At 28.6% G+C, this 21,568-nt stretch overlaps 2 protein-coding genes and 1 long non-coding RNA gene across 3 annotated transcripts; 2 read left to right on the top strand and 1 right to left on the bottom strand.

Moving 5' to 3' along the window:
- Positions 1-162: 162 nt before the first annotated feature.
- LOC100815478 (protein TIFY 10A-like) lies at positions 163-3,331 on the bottom strand. The gene is made up of 5 exons (NM_001253341.2): positions 2,917-3,331; positions 2,511-2,628; positions 1,578-1,828; positions 1,399-1,456; positions 163-654 (listed from the first exon to the last, which is right to left on the bottom strand). Exons 1-5 carry the CDS (start codon positions 3,077-3,079, stop codon positions 552-554), a joined length of 693 nt encoding a protein of 230 aa, NP_001240270.1. The 5' UTR covers positions 3,080-3,331; the 3' UTR covers positions 163-551.
- Positions 3,332-6,784: 3,453 nt separating this feature from the next.
- Positions 6,785-7,879, top strand: LOC121173759 (uncharacterized). Its single transcript, XR_005889112.1, has 2 exons — positions 6,785-6,955; positions 7,605-7,879. It is a non-coding gene; the product is annotated as an uncharacterized lncRNA (long non-coding RNA).
- Positions 7,880-17,407: 9,528 nt separating this feature from the next.
- LOC100814059 (pollen receptor-like kinase 3) lies at positions 17,408-19,945 on the top strand. The gene is made up of 2 exons (XM_003548322.3): positions 17,408-18,743; positions 19,228-19,945. The coding sequence occupies exons 1-2, from the start codon at positions 17,408-17,410 to the stop codon at positions 19,908-19,910; spliced, it is 2,019 nt and encodes a 672-aa protein (XP_003548370.3). The 3' UTR covers positions 19,911-19,945.
- Positions 19,946-21,568: the final 1,623 nt, after the last annotated feature.

Below are 21,568 nucleotides of genomic sequence, written 5' to 3'. Positions count from 1 at the left end.
GATAAATACGTTGAATGATTAAGAACTGACGATCGAATAGGGATAAGGATATAAATAAAAATAATAATAGCTGATGATATTCTAAATTTTTAAATAGATAGTTAAATTATTTTTTAATAAAAGTTCATTTTCCATTAACTAATTTACCCAGTGTACAAAAAATAGAAAATTATATATATTTTTAATAAAGAGTTGAAAGACCGAAGAAATCAAGATTTTCACCCTTAGAATACCAACCAAACATGAAACTAAGCAAATATACCAGGATCAGGTGTAAAAAGGGCTTGTATTCACTAAAAATGATGAAAATAATGCAGACAAAGTACTAAAAATTCTCTGAAACTAATCGATCTCAGTAATAAAACTAAATGTATGTCTGGTTTGGTCCAAAGAGGAGGACCTAATTGATGAAATAATAATACATACGAATATATATCTTATAAAATACGTATGAAGGCCACAGTAATCTTCCGAAGGCCTACAATCATATAAGTTAGAAGCTTTTGGTTGACCAGAGCCTGTATATCCTAAATTCACGATGAGCTAAACCACTACAAGTTAAGGTCAAACTGTTGGGAATCTTCAGGTTCACCCCCCGAACTGCTTCCTTCTGGCTTGTGGTTGTTAATTTGGTATGGCCCCCTAGCATTGACCCTGCAAAAATTTATGATTCAATTAATCAGGCATTAAGCAACCAAAAATTTCACCAAATGAATAAAGTGTCTCAAGGTATAGTTAAAGAATAATTTAATAGATTTTATTTTTTTGTCACCATTCCCTTCCTTGTTATATATAAGATTCAATTATCTCATTCATCAAGATTAAAAAAATAATTAACTTAGTTAATAACAATAAATATATCTTAAATTTATATATTTTTTTAAAATCACCCTTATAAATAATATTTTTCTTTCTTATAATTGTTTGTGAATACATTTTTTTTAAATTACTAGTATTTCTAGTATAAAAATAATTAATGCAAAAATCATTATAAATTGAGTCTTATAAAAAAAATAAACACAATTTCAAACTTGGATTTTATTAATAGAAAAAGAGGAAATATAAAATATACAAAATATCTATTGTTTTGTCTGGAACTAATCTTTATCGAAAAAACTAACCGATCAAGTTAAGTGAGGTTTCTCTTTCCAAATATTTTTTTTTTCATTCAAAAAGACTCGAACTCAATATCTTACTTAAAGAATTTGTGTTCGGATCCACTTAGATCTACCATAAGTTGGTAATAAAAAGTTTTATTCAAAACAATGTTGAAAATACATTAATATTTTGCAATAAAAGCTTTCTAATTTCACTTCTTTATCCGGTATCCTCCTCCATAAGGCACAGATCAGCATTTTCCATAAATAAAAGTGTAGCAAGTAGAAAACAGAAGCTTACCTTTCTTTTCTTTTCTCAAGAAATTTTAGAAGTGAAGCTCTCCTTGGGTACCTCATATCTGTTTTGACAGAAGAAAGTTGTAACCTAGAATTAGTATATGGATTTGCACATGCTTGAAAGCAATATTTGTTTCCTTTGTTCAAATGACAAATGGGGATAACAAAGATAGTATTAATTACCTGAACCAACCCCTTGGTTTCCTGCCTTAGGGGTTTCTGAGAATGTGTTTGTTTGGGGCACTTTGGACACAGCCAATTTTTCAGTGGCAACCGGAGCACTAGGGGGACTTTCTTCGGTGCCGGAGTTGTCCGAGGCCAACTTGGTGGCCATCTCCATGACCTCCGTCGCCTTCTCCGGCGAAAAGGCATCAAACACCAACATTTTTCCAGCATAGAATATTGTCAATTGGGGAGTTTCAGGTCCCTGTGATCTACAATAAGAGAATAATAACAAAAACATTATGAATATGAATACATGAACCTAATCAAATTTTTTAGGTGAAGTAACAATGATTTAACATACACGTGCCCATAAACCAAACAGATCTAGGCACAAATGGGGATAAAGGGTTCAAAATTTTCAACCGCATGAGGTCCAGTCCTAATCTAATGGTTCTAAAACTTCAACATGTTTATAGTTCTTTTTCATAAAGCTATTCCTCATGACAAAGATCGACATCAACTAGAGACGATTGAGATCCGCACAAATGTTGGTCAAATTTTTCTTGCATATTCTTCAAGATAGAAAAAAAGAGGTATCACCATTCATAGCATATGCCTCCTTTAATTCCACATGTAAAATATTTGGTGATCGAAAGCATGGCTATGTGGGTAATTTCACAAGACTCAGGCTGAGGGTCATTTTGAACCTTCTCAAAACTTTTTTTTATGTTTAAAAAAAAAACTTTAGATTAGGAGAAATGGAGAATACACGCTTTTCATTTAGAGAAATAATCAATTTCAACCAGGATTAATGATGAAAAAAATTACATAATAAAAAAAATCAGAAGTCGAACATTCCCTAAATTATTCCCCAAATATTAAGCTCAGTTTTTCCTACTTTTTTGGCTTAGAATTCAGAAAAAAAATATATAAAAAAAAGCAATGACACACCTAGACTTCTTAATGCAGGGGTTTTCCACAAGCTGGGGAAGAAATTCCATGGCAGAAGCGCTTAGTTTCAAAGCCCCATCAGAGTTTTGCAGGCTTCCTAACAAACCCTTGGTACTCGCTGGAATTTTCAAATCCAAACAAACAACACCCCCATCAGCAAATTCTCATCACAAGCAATTTCATAAAAAAAAAAAATAGATATTTCTATGCAATTCAGCTAGGCAACACACAAAAAATAATTTCCCACACCAAACCATCAATTGTGACACAAAGCCTACCCACAACAAAAATTGGATGGTGAACACATCACATAATAAAAACTTAGTGAACAAGGGTAATAATAATAATATTCCATAAGGGGAAATTATATATATAAATAATTTTTTTTTAGAAAAAAAGGTTATACCTATGGGTTCCATTTTCCCACCAATTCGAAAGGTGGAATCAGCAGAAGCACGTTTCTCCTTCAAGAACTGGCTCAAGAGGCTGCAAGTCTGAGAAAAAGTGGATTTTTCCGGTGCCTTGCTGGACCTGCGGCCTTCCGCCACCGTGTTGGGGAAGCTTGACATTTTTTTAATTAAGAGATGCCCACAAAGAATTTTCTCTGAAATTGGAAGATTGGTAATAAAAATGATGTCTTTGGAGGAAGTGGGTATGTGTGGTGCTTCAGTTCATGGTTGGAAGTTTTGAGAGAATGAATATGGGTGGGCTTGGCAGTTTTCTAAATCATGTTCCTTGAATCTGATATGGTCTGAGAAAAGAGGGTGTGAGACCATGTGGTCTTTATCTTCATAATTTTATTTTATTTTAATTTTAAAAAATTCAGATGTGTAGTCATGAATGATATAATATATTATTATTTTGTGTTTGAAGCACGTGTTTTTTGTGGTGGAAAAAACACGGGCAGCGGATTTGTTCAAAACTATTAACTCGCCTTTCAAATAGGTTTGCTAAAGGTCCATATAAAGAGAGAAAATTATGTTAAAGGTAGGGTAATAGTGTATGATTTCTTTGAGTAAATAATCAAATTTATTTTTATGGTCCATATAAAGAGAGAAAATTATCTTAAAGGTAGGGTAATAGTGTATGATTTCTCTGGGTAAATAATCAAATTTATTTTTTTAGTGAGATGTAGTAACAAATATAAAGATATAAATTTAGTTTTTGAATATATAAAAAAGTGTAATAAATTAATTTTATCATTAAATTTATAAAATCATTTATCACTAAGTTATAATATTTAATAATTAATTTGATGATAAATTATATTTTTCAAGGACCAATTTAATATTAAGATTATGTTTAGTAAAATATTTTAATTAGCTTTTAGTTTTTTTATTAGCTGGAAAAATTATTAAGTTGTTTCATAAATAAGTTTTTTTTAATAGCTTCTCATTCAATTCCTGTATTTTTTAACATGTTGGTTTTTTACTTTTTTATATTTTTTTTACTTTTATCTTTGATGTATTTATTTATTTTATTTGTTACATTTTTAAAATAAATCATGATTTAACTATTTTTTTATCATTTTATATTTTTTAACTACTTTAACAATTAATTTTATCGAATATTTATAATTTAATAAATTAATTTTTAACTTTCAGATAATTTTTAACTAGTTTTATCGAAAATAGTTGAAGTTACAAAATTTAAGAATTAATTTATTATTAAATTATATTAATGACTAATTTATCATTCTCTTTACACAATCAAATAATAAATTTAAAATTTTCATCTTTTAATAACTAATTTATTAGTATCTCACATTTTTAATGATTAATTTAACTATTTATCTTATTTCTTTTCTTTTCTTTATCCTTTGTCAGGGGATGAAAAAAATAGAGTAAAGAGAAAAACATTATCCCAATTTTTTTGATGTTTTGGTCTAAATTAAATGTATATTTTATTGAAACAAACTTATTTGAATCTCATATGATCACTTATAGATGATGATAAAGCTTTTTTTTTATATATTTAATCCAATTGCATATTTTATTCGAATCTTATTTTACTAATTAAGTTGAAACAATCTTATATAATTATATCAATCGAGTCTTGCATTTAGTAACCATAAATTTAAGGATTTAAAAAAAATCAATAAATTTTAATTTACTTTTGAAATTCTTATAATAAATTTATTTTTAAAGTAAAAAAAAAGGAAAACATAATCTAAAAGTTGGTACTTTTCATTTTGCTTATATATATAGATACGAATCCTTTACAATTGGAAAATTAATCTTCCCCCATTACATTTTTTTTATTTTATCTTTCTATTAATATTACATTTAAGTAAAAAAAACATTCGAATAATTGAAAAAAATACAATACAGAAGATTGTAATCACACATACACACATAGATAGAGATTATTAAATGAGAATTATTCTTATTATGAGAAACGAAAATTGCAAAAACAAATAATTAGATTATATTTAAATGAGAAAATGTATGCAACTTTTTTAAGTGGTTATATAACAAGCAACTAACTTTAATCTTAATCATCCATATATTACCTATAGTTATAGTTTTCATTTCCGATTATAAGAACAATCGACACTTAATACATCCTCTATATAACACACACATTCATATTGTAGAACACAGGAAACACAAGAAATTGGGTTGAAATCTAACTACATTTATATAAGACGAACCAAAGGTATCATACTATGAATGAAGTGTAGTTTTATCAAAATACCTTTAACAAAAACTTAAACATTTTTCTCACATTCAACTCCCTTAACGTTAGTAAAAATAAAAGAGATAAGAGATGAAATTTAAAAAATAAAAACAAAAGGTTTATATTAGTTTGTCTCATAATCCAAGACTGTATTCAATCATTGACACAACCATTATATATCATCTATGATTTGATTTTCAAATGTAAATGTAGTGCTTCCAATCTAAATAATTTGGAGACTAAGGCTTTTACAAACAACGAAGAATATAGTCGTTGAGAGCTTTCTTCCTTTGTTGATTTTGAACGTTGGGATGCACTAAGGTATGTTTGGACTTCAGACTTTGGAAAGCTAGTGAGAAGATGAAGAATTAGCTTAAAGCTAGTCAGAAGATGAAGAATTCGCTTAAAGCTTGAAAGCTAATTGGAAGATAAAAAATTAGCTAAAAAGCTTAAAAATTAATTTATTAAATTATAAGTATTCGATAAATTTAATAATTGAAAAATATAAAATGATTAAAAAAATAATAAATCATGATTTATTTAAAAATGATAAGTAGAAAATTTGATAAATATATTATATATATATATATATATAAAGTTAGAAATTAATATTTTAAAAAATGTTGTTTTAATAATAACATTTAAAAAAACGCTAGAAGTTATTAAAAAAATTGTTAATTTTTTTTTTCAGTTACTAAAAATAATTAAAAATTAACTGAAATATAATGTGAAATATAAATATTTTTCAGATTCGGACAAAGATATTCTCATGAAATGTTTAGCTTATATTTTCTTTTGTATTGTGTTTCAGTTAGCGGGTAGAAGTTGAAGTCCGTAAGAAAATCATATGAAGGGTTTCAATTGTGACCTTTGATTTCTTTGGCCTATTATGTACAAGTGTACAACTCAAGATTCTTCTAAAATTATTTACTCAAGATGATTCTTGGCTATAAGAAGATTGTTAAGATCAATGTAATGTCGTTTACATACTTGAATTAAGAACCTAAACAAACATTAGACAGGTGTTTAAAGATTTTTTTTTTCAAATTTTATTGTTAGAAGAATGATTTTGGAAACTATCAAGAGCTAATTCACTAATACAGAAAACTTAAAAGTTGCTTTTGAATTAATTTTTTTTTGAATTAAACTTGCTACACTATTGGAAAAAATGTTTTCTACGATGGTTGTAATGCATATTCAAAGACGATTTTAAATCGTCTTTGAAGTCGACGTTGTTGAAAGTCAAGGACTTTCGACAACGGTTTCACAAAAAATCATCTTATAAAAAAAAATTTAAGACAGTTATTTTTTTTTGAAAAAATCATCTTAGAATCATTTTTTTATAAAAAAAATATTAAAAATTTAAGGATTCTAAGAGGGTTTTCACAAAAACCCGTCTTAGAAGGTTATTTTTCTAAGACGAGTTTTTTTAGAACCATCTTAGAATGTATTTTTTAAAAAAATTATCATTAAAAAATTCGATTTTCATCTCAAAAAAATCTGTTAAACAAATGAAAATAAAAGGATCCAAACTTCTCTTCATAAATTAAAAATCATATTTATCACTGATCAAATGTTAAAGAAAAAAATAACAAGTTCCCTAACCAAAACATCAATCAAGAGAAGCTAAACACTATTGAGAAAAAGTTCATAACAAGATGAACATCAAAAATCACTAACGCGCATGATTCAGGTCTTCTAACAAATCCAATCTCAACCAAGATTTGCAATGCAGAAAGCTGGGCGGCATCATTCCTTCCAATAGGGTAATTACCCAAAATATAGTCATGTTGCAACTATAACAAAGCATTCATGCACCAATGATGTAATATCTTGAAGCTAATTGTAGTTTTATTTAGTAACAAGATATACTCTTATTCATTCATAGAACAGAAAGAAAAAGACATACTTGTACATAGGACAATTGCAAAAACATTGGATCTGTCACAACTTCATATGATTCACGAAAGATGTTATGATACTTGTACATTGGATCTGTCACAACTGCAAAAACATTGGATCTATATTTAAAGAGTTCTACACACACGGACTGGGGGATGAAACTTTTGAAGAATAGGTTTGCTTGTTACACATAGGATGTGAGAATACTATATCGTTCATGTCCATGGTCTGCATGAACTTGGTAAAATGGAAGATACTCTAAATGATAGTGGATTCTTCATAAATTCTTAAAATTATTAAGAATGATTTATCTTCCATTCTTTACACATATGGTGTGAGAATTCTATCATACTTTTCATGTCCATGATCTACTCGACTTAGTAACAATGTAATACTCTCTAACTGATCATAGATATATCAAAAATTCTTAAAACTTACATGATTCTTGCTATTACTTGCCATTGTTGGACTGTTTGTTCTTTTAACTTTGAAATTTCTATTTCTGATATGCAGACAAGTTCTATAAAAATTGAGTGTGTCTGTGATGGAGCAGATGAATGCATTTTGGAGACAACTACAGTTGGTGTTGCAAGTTCAAATGGAGGCCCAGAACAACTAGTTATATTTGTAGTTTTAAAGGAAGGATACAATTCCAATGCAGAAACTCTAAAGATGAAATTCAGTAAAGCTATTCAAAGCAACATTAACCCTTTGCTTAAGGTCTGATACTCTTGGTTTGTTTTAAACAATTATGAATTGATTGCGGTTTATTTATTACTTTGTGAAAACTGGCCTGACTTGGGATGATATAGTTCATTGACTTTGTATCAAGAATAACATTAGTATAGATTACATCAAACATCATTTGACAATCCTCTCTCCTTCCAAAACACAAGAATCTCTCCCTAAATGAAATATTTTTGTTTTGATGCATTGCATATATAAAATGAAAGGGAAATTGCATATATGTTCCTAAATATTCAATCCATACATCTTGATCTGAGTTGATCTTAGTTTTAACAAATAAACTATATAAAACTAGTTTCAATTATGAAACTTGACTTTACTGCAAATCAAATGGATTAATTTTAAACTAAAATCAATGGCTTTTTTCTTCTCTCTGTAATGCTTCTTCTCAAGTGGTCAATTTGGGTCCAACTTCGACATTGTGTGTGTGAAGGTATACCCATAGGATATCAACGAGCACACAAAGGTTAATGGAAAGGGAGAGACTTCTCGATAGTGTGAGTGTAAGTATTTTATTGTGTGACTAATCTCATTATAAGATTTAATCATATTTAAAATTTACAATTTCTCTAAGGATGTATGATCAAACTCATTCTTTTCCATTAAGCTTAAATTTAGTAAAAGACAATATACACTTTTTTTATACACGGGTGAAAGAGGAATATAATGTTGGACAAATTAATTTTTAAAATTAAACTCTTGAAATGCTTATAAATATTTTTTTTGTGAGTATATCACATGCAAGATTGCTTTAAATTGAGTTATTCCTCTAATTGTTTCTACAATTTAAAGCTGATGTCGACAGCCACCACACAAGTTATTTTTTTTTTCAATATAACTTATTACTAGATAAAAAAAAATATTTTTTACATTTTGTTTGGTAAAAAATAATTTGAAGCGAAAATGTTAGCTAAAAACTAAAAGCTAGAACCATTATGCAAAAAGGTAAATAGAAACATAAGACGTGCGGATTAATTAATGTAAAGTTATTTTGGCAACTCAATTAAAAGTTTTAATCTTAGATATACATATGAGGAAGAAATTTAATGATCATAATGATCAATGGTAGACCCATATTTTTTTTAGTGGGAGTAAATAAATAATTTATATTTCATAGAAGAAAAATATTTAAAGTTTTTATAAAATACATAATTTGATGACAAAAAAGAAATCTAAAACTTGTCTTTATTTTTGGATCGATTTTTAATTTTAGGCTCCATTTGATTTGGTTTCGAACAAGCTTTAGTGTTAGTTAACAACGTGAGGAGAGTGGCACGACAATAATAAACGCGTGTGTGGGATCCACATAAGCGGGTGAATCACGTTTCCTTGAGACTCGTGTCGTGAATCCTTAGGAAACAAGCACGTGATAAGCAATGCTACAAATATTCCTTTCCTTTTACGGCAACTTGAAGATGTATTGAAAATTCTACTACGCTATATATTACATTTCATTTTCTCCAATTATATATATATGTTTCTACTTAATTAACGTATACGTGATTATCTTTTATAGGAGATGTTTCCAGAAATTATATTTTTAATCTATTTTTTTAAAAAAAAACTAAAGCTATATATTAGTAAAATATTTCATCTAAAAACTTAAATAGATATACATTAACAAAACCATATATATTTTGAAAAAAAAAAGACCAGATAAGGTAACTTTTAAGAAAAAATAAAAAATATTTAACTTTCACAAATATTTTTTTCCCAACATGTTACTGATGATTGATGAGTAGTGATGCATCGCTTTCTCATTTCTCTCTGAAATTTATCGTATCTGTGGGTTTTATTTTTCCCGCCTCAAGGCTCCTGTTGGATGAGCAGTAGTATTGTTTATATAGCTTAATAGAGATGTATTGATAGTGTCACAAACTTTATATTATTAACTAATAAAAAATATTATTGTTAATATGATTTATGAGATAATTATTATAAAATTAATAAATGTATTATATATAATTTGGTAACTTAATGCATTTGTTCATGTATTATTTACTTATTTATATATTAAATTTTTACAATAAAATAATGAATTATGCAATGTATAAAATAGGAAAATAAGACAAGGACAGAAAAAAAATATAATGAGATAGACAACGTAATAAACACAAGGAAAAACAGTGTATAAAAAACATTGTGAAAAATACTATATAGAAAGCATTATTCTTAAATGAATGGAACCATCGGGCCATCACATATTGTCATAAAAAACACGGGTGGTCCGTGTTCTCCATCCCTCTCATCTGATTTAAAATTAAGGAAAATGATAGATAAAATAATGTTATCTTTAATATTTATAAAAATACAAAATTTAAATTAGACATGTTTAATAGTTAAAAAATAAAAAAATATTTAATATTTTTATTTTGTAATAAAAAAAATTGTAACGAAAATTGAATATTAACATTAATACTTAAGATTATAAGTGTTTATATATATATATATATATATATATATATATATATATATATATATATATATATATATATATATCTTATTCAATATTTAATGCTCATCAAATAATTACACAACTAATTATATAAATTTACACAACTAACAAAACTGTCATTTAAAAATGTGATGGTAGAAGGAGCGATGTAAGGGTGCTTAATAATGGAGACCATAGTGATACAATGATATATACTTATGAAAGGAGGCAGTGATGATGATGACAAGGGATAATCTTTGGGTGAAATTACTGTGAGATAAGAAGCTATTATTACTGTGCTATAGTAATTACAAGTGTTTTGCTACTATCCAATTCTTTATTTACTTTATCAAATAAAAATGCATTTCATATCTTCTAGGCTCTAGCAACCAGACAAGCTCTGCAACTATTGGAATATGAGCTTTGTGGCTTTTAATTTGGGTTTTTGTTTTTGTATTTCTTTTTATTTTAGTCTTTTATAAAACGTGTTTATTTTATTTTTTCCCTGTTAAAGCGTTTTAAATAATACTTTTTATCATTCAAAATATTTTTTATTTTTATTTTTCAAAGAACTATTTAAAGTTTTTAAGGAATAAAACAAAATAAACATATTTTACAAATGATTAAAACATTTTTTACAAGAACAAAAATAAAAATACAATAGAGACGAAAAAAATATTTAAACCTTTAATCTTATCTTTATTAGTTTATTTTCAATTTCTGTAACCCATATAGTTAATATTATAAATGATATAATTCGAAAAAAAATAATTAATATTAAATTAAAAAACTAAAATGATAATTATTTTGAGATAAATTATTTATTTTTACCTCACGATTATTAAGAATCGGATGAAATATTTTTTTTAAGTTGTTTCATTTTTATCCTTGAGGTTTGAAAATTTTGTAGTTTTCCAGTTTTATGCTTAGTTTATACGTGTTTTAGATATTTAGGTTTTAAACCGAATTATCATCAAATATCAAACCCATTTTTTAATGTCTGTTAGAATCTTAGCAGGTGAGTGAGTGTTGACTTTTATCTCAAGATTTATAGTTTTTTTTTTTTTAAAGGAAATTTTCTATAGTCAGGAAGATAATATTTACAATCGCTAGAGATTTTAGTAATTCAAATAATTTTCAACTAACTCAAGTGTAAACCCCCATTAAAAATTGAAGTACTTTAAAAGTTTCTTTTAAAAAAAATTTATTAATTCAAATCTTAAATATATAACTGTATTAAATAAATACTCAGAAAATATTTGTGGTTTTAAAAAAAAAAAAATCTTCATGCAGTCTTTCAAAAATTTATTGTAACTAGAATAAATATAAACCCAATAAATTTAAACATAACTATTTTAACTAAAAGAATTTGAATTTGATAAAAAAAATTACAAACCTAAATTAAATCAAGTTAATTGATTGTGATTAGTTTGAATTTGATCAAATCATGTGGGCCTGTGCTAGCAGACCAAATCAAATTAACAGACGTGTTTCAAAGTCATAGTCAGAAGGAAAAAAAATTCTTTTGACATAAAAAACCAATATACACATTGAGAGAGATAGAGATAAAAATATTGATATGATAAATGACTTGATATGATAAAAAATAGAGATAAAAAAATTATGAATTTTGATGGAGTGTTTTAGATGTCAAAAAATGAGGAGTTAGAATTGATCAAAGTTAGATGAACTTAGGTAGTTGCTTTTTACACCTAATAATTGCTTATTGCACCAAATCTATAGAATTATATTTTGGATTAACTTTTCGAAATGTAAAAAAATACCAAACTAAAAATATAATTTTACATTTGGTCTTTTTGAAATCTTAAGAATGTGCAGAAAACAAATTTTAAGTGTATTCTTATTTAAAGGTAAGAAAAATGCTAATAAATGTCATTAGGATACAAGTTAAAAAAATTTAAATGCAACTCTTCAACAATAATTTCTTTAACCAATATCCTTAAAGTAAAAACATTTGAGTCTATTTTCTCCATCTAAAGAACACAAACTTGAAACTTTTTTTTTGATGAAGTTATACTTAACACTTAATCCAATAAGCCTTAATACCACGTGATTTGAATATATTTTTTATATATTTTTGGAAAACTATTTTTTTTTGTTTGACCCTTTTTGTGGAGCAGCTAGATGACCCGTGCTTGAGGAACAAATTGCGGAAGAAAGTTAATGGCAAGAAGATGAGCCCAATATACAATAATGTCGGGCAGCAACCTGACTTGAATTTCCACCAACTTTGAATAGTCTCAGCAAACAAACACCTAACACAGGCATAAAACTTGACTTTAATTTATACCAACCAATGAGAGACACCTATCACCTTCTATCATTATAAAAAAAGAGTTTTTTTTTTTTACACCCAATGCTAGTTTTCACTCTCAGAGAGATAAATAAAAAAATATAAATATGATAATTTATATGATTTAATAAAAATAAAGAAAAAAAAATAAAAAATAAGAGTATAAATTAAATATTTTATATTCATGAGTGCCAAAAAATCATGACTAAAAACAAAAGGACATCTTCTATCTTCTTCGAGATAGGGCAAATGCTATGCGATCTTGGTCAAGTATAAATAAACACGTGACGTTAATTTCACGGGCTTGTGGTTATTTTTTCTTACCGTAGAGTTAACAACTAGAAAAAGCAGACTCTCTTAACCTTTTCCTAACTATCTTTTATCTCTAAACAAATACTACTATTTTCTCCATCTCAGATTCTTTGTCATTTAAGTTAATATATATACTTTTAAAAAACTTGTTAATTATATACATTAGAATAACAAAATAAATATACTTGGTGAAAATAATTTTATTAAAAGAGTTAAACTATAATTGTAAAATTTTTAATTGTTTATGGTTGATACTAATAAATAAGAGGTGCTATTAGAAAAAAAAATTAATTTCTTTCATTTTTTAAGTGAAAAATATTTTAAAATAAGTTAAAAAATTATTTTTGACAAAACATTTTAATTAACTTATAACTTATTGTTTAACTGACTCATAAGCTTAACTAGTTAAGATAGAAGTGTTCAATAAATAAACTTATCTCACTAGTTGATAATTTTTTATATTTTTTTAGAGTTATTTTCTCTTAAAGATGATCTTATAATCTTATTATTGACATAGTCAGATGATAAATGTAAACATCTCTTTTTTTTTAAAATTAAACATTCACTAAATGAGAGGGACCACATTATTCATTGAGCTCAATTTTGATATTGATAACATTTTTTTAACTTTAATGTTTGAATTTATAGCTTACAATTTATTATATTTTTTTTCTATTTCTATCCGTATTACTTTAATTAAAAATTTTCTTTCATCCCATCTTATAAATAAGAAAAAAACAACATTCACACAGTCAAAATACTGGCCTGTCTTCATTATTTATACTTAATATTTGAACATAATTCCTCTTTTAAACCATCTTTTTAATATTAGGTTATTTATTTCAAATAATACATTAATTACGCCATCTATTTTAATTATCGATAAAATGTTAGATTTGCAAGCACAGTTTATAAATAACTTATAAATTGAATATTATAATTACTTAAAAATATATTTTGTCTACAAATTTTAAAATATCATATAAATATATTTTATATCATTTTATATTCACCAATAATTTTAATAGTTATTTTTATAAAACATACTTATTTCAATATGTTGTAATAGAAAATAAATTAAAAAATAATTTTTAAATTTTAATTTTTTTCTATTTTTTTAAAAAATGTTGTTGGGGATGACAAAAAATTCATACTCTCAGGTAAATTTCGCTACAGATTGAAAATAGACAACTTAATAAGTATTCATGAGTAAAATAAAATTAGAATTTTCTCTATTTGCTTATTAATAGCTAGGACGGAAGAAAATACTATGGTAACAAGACTTGTGGGTATACAAAACTTGAAATTTCTTAAATATTATTTTAATAATACATAAAGTAATGTATTCTATTTCTTTACTGTTAATATGAATTTTTAAAATATTTATTTTTAATATAAATATATGTTTCAAATTTATTTTATTTTATTTTATTTAAAATTTTATATTTGATTAAATATTTATGAATATCCTTAAATACTCACATATATAAGAAAATTACAAATGACTATCAAACGAATGCTCATACAAGTATAAAATGACAAATATTCATCCAATAAAACATGTGCTGAAAGCTGCTATGTGAGACCACCCCATCCCAATTGCATCCATATATAACCATAATACTCTGCGCGCTTATAATATAACGCTCAAGTATTAAACAATTGGACAAAATATTATTGCTCTCCTTAATTTTAGCTTGCTTTCGGTGTTGACCAAGACTTTGTGTTGGGTTACACTTACACACTTCCACTACTGCCATTCACATGGAAATCACTGTATAAATTGCGAAAATAACAATTTCAAACCTAAGATGGTCTATTATATAGTTGCAGGAAGAAAAAAAAACAGAGATAAATTGTGTATCTAATAGATAATGAAATAAAAAATAAATAAATAAATTAAGTGAGATGTAAAGCTACCGTCGTTATTATGGATAGCACATTGCCCATCTACCCTCACAACTCACAAGTAATAAATGAGAACTAGTTTGGAAAAACTTTGATGGTACAACTTGAACATATTCTCTCTCCCAAGATAAATATCAAACAAAAAATTTATCTTAAAATAAATGTCGTATTTTTTTTTATGTAATATCAATTGTCTTTTTCTATTAATATATTTAATAAGTATTATTTTAGTTTTTCAATGTAATATTAATTATTTTTCTAAAATTATTATTATTTTATTTATTTAATAGTTTATTTTATCTATATAAAATAATTTATAACGATATTTATTTTTTGAGACGGAAGAAGTATATAATACTTTATATATACTTACAGGTACTCTGAAATACAATATTAATCATCACTTTTTCAGGAGGAGAGTATATATGTATGGACGTGGAGCTTGCATTGCATTTGAAATTCAGAGGTGAATATGTGGCTGCAAGAATGGCTAAAAGTACTGATGTGCGAGCTGAATTTGCAAAATGTTGTTTTTGAAATGGATTGTAAGCATCTCTTTGAAGGTCTGCAAGCACCTACATTCATGGAAAACGAATTGGGTACTGTTATTAGAGCTTGCAAGAACACACTTGCCTTGATAAACAACTCATAGTTTGATAAGTAGACAAGCTAATCTAGTTGTTCGCAACTTTGTTAGGGTATCTAGATTTTTTGTTAGTCCACATTCTTTTGATAGCATGCATATTCCAAATTGTATTCATCATTTGATTATTAATGAAATGAGTTAAGCACTTTGCATTAAAAATAATAATTCAGTATAACCATACCTTATAATACTATTAACTATATGTAAAATAAAATTAATCATTATTAGACATTTCAATAACCTCATGATATAATTATTTAGTTTAATTGAGAGTATTAAATTTGTCATGAATTAGTATTTTTTCTAATATGAACAAGACTAACAAAAAATTAATGGATTATATTTCCTTTAGTGTCATGTTATTCTAGAATTGACTTTAATTAAAAATATTTTTGTAAAAAATACGTGAGACATTTTAGAGTAGATCTTATAATAAAAATCAAGTCATACTTTTAATTTAGACATTAAAATAAAGTCTCCGAGGAAGTACAACTTTTAAAAAAATGGAGGTTGGAAGAGAAAAACAAGGAGTGAAAAACAGATCTAATTTTATAATCATATCCTCTTAACTTTTGGGTCGTTTAAGAATGTACCCTACACCTAATTCCACCGAACAATAATAGTTGCACAAAAATATGCAGCATTTTCATCATCAAAAGTTGAATAACCATCATCTTTTTATTTTTCTGTTTTAATAAATCTCTTTCCCCCTTATATGTCTTTCTGTTTACAATTGTTATCAAGTTTGTGCAGTATCTATATCAAAGATTTTCATGTAAATATAACTTCTAAATTATGAATTTCAAATCTTTATATTTCACGTAAGGAAACTACTGACCAATTTTTTTTCTTTCTATATCGACAAAAGCTGTAATCTTTTTAATCTTTGAGTTTTGTATTTTTCTTTTAATATTCTTCTTCCATATGGAGGCATGTCTCTGTCAAATATCAATCATACTCCATTGTGCTTATTCGAAGGTTTCTGATGCAAAAACACAAGGCCCAAGACCCATATAATTCTATGTGATCTAATCTAAAAAGTTGAGAAGGGTGTTTTAAGAAAAATCAAATTAACGGCATTTTGCCATTAGAGGCATTGGTTTGTTTAGATCAAGGGTACTTTTTATCATAGGTAATATAATACTCACAGATCATGCAAAATAACTTACTTCCATTAAGTAAAATCTTGATGATAAAATAATGAACGTTGAAAATAGCTTTTCCTATTTAACTGAACTTTCAATTTATAACTCAAATCACTGACATCATTGTGTTTGTGATTTAGTTTTTTATGTCTTTCCTATATATATATGGCTATTATCATCGACCTGTACTTATTTTGGAAAATATTTCATCTCTCAAGAATTTAATCCTACAGAATAGAGATATCTGAATGATTCAATTCATAGGTAAGTTTCGTTCATCTAATGTATATCAAATATGCATAAGTTTGGTAGTCCCACTCTAATAATAAATAGGTACTATACTTAAAAAAGGAAGAATTTTACTGTTGATAATCAATTTTACTCAACTCAACCAAGATTATCAATCTGTTAAATAATTAAATAAGATTGTTTCATATAAAAGAGATATCTATGTTCTAGATCAGGATAACAATTAGATACTTATTAACTACCGATAAAATAGATACGTATTTGTTTTACACCAACAATAACATTAATATTTGGAACACAAACGGGCACAATACCAGTAACATACTATAATTAATTAATTATATAGCGGTCTTGACTTGTTCAACCAAAACTCCAACTCGCTCTCTCTCTCTTCCCTAGAGGGTTGTATCATTGTGAGGCTCTCTTTGCACTCTCCCTAAAGAGACCCCCTCACCATGCAAATGCATGCATGCTAGGGGTCACAAGAAAATAGCAGAAAGCAATGACCCGAAAGAAAAGAAAAAATCAAAATCACTTTCCATAGTTGTCAATAACAAAGTAATGGCCATAGCTCCGGCAATAATCCTCCAGCCAACTCTCATCATCATCGTCACTTTGCCTGCGATATATTCCATGACAGAAGCTGAAGCTTTGGTGAGTCTCAAAAGTTCATTCTCCAATCCTGAACTTTTGGATACTTGGGTCCCCGGTTCTGCACCTTGCAGTGAAGAAGATCAATGGGAAGGTGTTGCCTGCAACAACGGCGTTGTAACGGGGCTTCGCCTTGGAGGAATCGGGTTAGCAGGGGAAATACACGTTGATCCATTGCTTGAACTCAAGGGTCTTCGAACCATCAGCCTCAACAACAATGCTTTCTCAGGTTCCATGCCTGAATTCCACAGAATCGGGTTCTTGAAGGCCTTGTATTTGCAAGGAAACAAGTTTTCTGGGGATATTCCCATGGATTATTTCCAGAGAATGAGGTCTTTGAAGAAACTGTGGCTTGCTGATAACCAATTCACGGGGAAGATTCCATCATCGCTGGTCGAAATTCCTCAGCTCATGGAGTTGCACCTTGAGAACAACCAGTTTGTTGGAAATATTCCTGATCTGAGTAACCCATCCTTGGTGAAATTCAATGTTTCCAACAACAAATTGGAAGGTGGAATCCCTGCTGGTTTGTTGAGATTCAATGTGAGTTCTTTTTCAGGGAACTCTGGTCTTTGTGATGAAAAGTTAGGGAAATCATGTGAAAAGACAATGGAGCCCCCAAGCCCTAGTCCCATTGTTGGTGATGATGTGCCTTCTGTGCCACATAGAAGTAGCTCATTTGAGGTTGCTGGCATTATACTAGCAAGTGTGTTTCTTGTCTCACTAGTTGTGTTTTTAATCGTGAGATCAAGGAGAAAGAAGGAGGAGAATTTTGGCACAGTTGGACAAGAGGCGAATGAAGGTTCAGTGGAAGTTCAAGTGACTGCACCAGTGAAAAGGGATTTGGACACAGCTTCAACTTCAAGTACACCGGTGAAAAAATCATCTTCCAGAAGGGGATGTATATCTTCTCAGAGCAAAAACGCTGGAGAGCTTGTGATGGTGAACAACGAGAAGGGCGTGTTTGGGATGCCCGATTTGATGAGGGCGGCCGCGGAAGTGCTCGGAAATGGAAGCTTTGGATCTTCTTACAAGGCCGTCTTGGCTAATGGAGTGGCAGTGGTGGTGAAAAGAACTAGAGAGATGAATGTTTTGGAGAAAGATGATTTTGATGCAGAGATGAGGAAGCTAACAATGCTTAAACACTGGAATATATTGACACCTTTAGCTTATCATTTCAGAAAGGATGAGAAACTAGTCATCTCTGAGTATGTTCCAAGAGGCAGTTTATTGTTTTCTCTGCATGGTAACACTTATTTTTCCTAACTTCTTCAAGTTCAACTCAACATTTTCACATATACAAAATTTAGATGCAGAATTCATTGATATACTTTTAGGATAGTTCTCTGATATAAATTGGAGTCTGCATAATAAAGGTTTGTATTAAAAATCAACATAGGTCACTTATTAGGAAAAAAACTTTAATTCTGATAAGAGAACAACACAAAATACTCAAAGAACTGTATCTAAGTTTTGTCCTTTTCAAATATGGTAAGATGCATCAATTAGATACACGACTTAATTGACATTTTTTAAATAAGCTCTTGTCAAACACAAGAACCGAGTTACTATGGTATTCAGAGAAATTAATCCAATGATCACGGTACAGTTATATTTTGCGCCAAAAGTTAAATGAGTTTGCACATATCAAGAGAAAGAGAATTTCTTAATGACAGTACTAAAACTCTTAACATTTCCGAAAGCATCATAGAATTTCACTATATTTGCAGGTGATAGGGGAGCATCTCATGTTGAGCTAGATTGGCCTGCTCGTTTGAAGATTGTACGAGGAATCGCGCAAGGAATGCATTATCTTTACACAGTACTTGGTTCCTCGGATCTTCCACACGGGAATCTCAAGTCCAGCAATGTTCTCCTTGGACCAGACAATGAACCAATGCTTGTAGATTACGGGTTCAGCCACATGGTTAACCCTTCAACCATTGCACAAACACTATTCGCTTACAAGGCACCAGAGGCAGCACAACAAGGCCAGGTTTCGCGCAGTTGCGATGTTTACTGTCTTGGTGTTGTGATAATTGAGATACTGACAGGGAGGTTCCCTTCTCAGTATCTCAGCAATGGAAAGGGTGGGGCTGATGTGGTGCAATGGGTGGAAACTGCAATCTCTGAGGGAAGGGAATCAGAAGTGCTTGATCCTGAGATTGCAGGCTCTAGGAATTGGCTTGGTGAGATGGAGCAACTCCTCCACATTGGTGCTGCTTGCACTGAAAGCAACCCTCAGTGGCGGTTAGACATGGCGGAAGCCGTTAGAAGGATAATGGAGATTAAATTCGAGGGTGGACATGAATCAAGAAGCTTTGCAGATTCTCATCATGGTGAACAATCACAGAGGAGACATGGAACAAACAGCTTCGGAAGCTGGGATAATATCGAATATGGCAGCTCCTAGGTAACACTAATATAGAATGTCTTCATGTGTATGATCTTTTGGAATTCCTAGGAAAACCGTGGTAAGTGTGGATCAGGGACAAGTTTTATTTGTTACATGCCTTCGAATTTTGAAACGTCTAGATCAGGGATATGTATAAATTTATGATAATTAAGTTTACTAATATCTCAGTTATAGGATGAAGATTTGTAAATATTATAGAACTACTTTTCTTTGCGTGTAAAATTTTAGTTACCGATATAAAAATCTCTACTCCCACTCGATTCGACAAGTACCTTTGGTTACATCTAGCCCAAGTCTGTGCTTGGATTAAAGTTTGTAAACTTAACCATGGGTTAAATTTAAGATTGTAAACTGAATTTGCAGAAATAATCTAAGTCTTGCTTCTACAAAACTCAGTTTATAGGCTAATGCAAACTACTTTAAAAGGTAACTAAATATGTCATGAGTTCACTCTCAAAACTGAATTTGGAATACTCCAGAAAGAAAACCAAACATATTCTAAGACTAGTAACATTTGAATTGCTCCAAATTAAGCTCTGGCCAAGGTGGTCTATGATAAGTTGAGTCCAAAAGCTCATATAAATTTGTTTATAAAAATATTCATCTTTATACAGTTGGTAAGTAAGTTGCTAAGTTTTTATATTGTTTTGCCATTGAATGTGTGTCCCATCTCCTATTGCCTAACACTGTTCCGCGTTTGCCACCTCCTTGTTTTGCCTAACACTGTTTCCGAAGCCTAAAAACTCAACGAACACCAACGAGAAGGAGGAGATTAATAACCTCACAGGTCTCATGTTCTTGTTTGTTCAGTTTGGATTTGTGTTGCTAATTTTGAGAATTAGAGATTTTTGATAATGAAAAAGTTAGGGATTTTAGGTGGATGAAGTTTAAGTTTTAGGATTGGAATAATTATTTTCAAGATAATTATTAGTTATCTAATTGATGAGGATAAATTGGAAATAAGGTAAATAATTAATTACTTTAGTTAGTAATAATAATATTTTTTAAACATATAAATACCTCTTAAACAATCAATTAGATGCAGACATGTGATGGTCAATATTTTAATCTAATCATCAGCTTTTACAATTTTTTTTTCCTGGGCATCGATAGGAAATTAGAAAATAGGAAAACTGATGTAATGAAATGAGAAAAATAGGAAGATAATTTTTGTAATTAAACCTATTTTCTATTTCTTTTTTATGAATAAATTTGGGTTATATTTCGTAAAAGACCATGAATGGATAAGAACATATATATTATTATTTAAAATTTTTTATTTTATTTTATTTAAAAATGTTCAATTTTGTCCTTTTGTATAAATTAACACTGATGATGTTAATGAAATTAAACCGAAGGATAACATTAAATTTTTTTTGAAAAAAAATAAATTGAATATTTTTAAAAGGGTGCTGTGAGGGCACATGTTAATGTGTAATAAATGATGGTTGGTCCCCACTTATTATACTTTGGAAAAAACAGCATCATAAATGTGTCTCATAAAAAATTTAAAGACAAAATTACCCTCAACTATATGACACACATAGTGTGCTTTTGAACTTCCTACTTTAAATACACGCGCCTCAAAATTGCTAAACTGAAGAGTTTCTTTTTTTCTGACTTTTTTGTCTCTTTACTGAGTATGAAGCACCTGC

The sequence above is a fragment of the Glycine max genome, chromosome 16 (assembly GCF_000004515.6).
Source record: "Glycine max cultivar Williams 82 chromosome 16, Glycine_max_v4.0, whole genome shotgun sequence".
NCBI classification, from domain to species: domain Eukaryota; kingdom Viridiplantae; phylum Streptophyta; class Magnoliopsida; order Fabales; family Fabaceae; genus Glycine; species Glycine max.
Note: the sequence above shows the minus strand (reverse complement) of the source record. Positions and strands in the feature narration are given on the sequence as shown.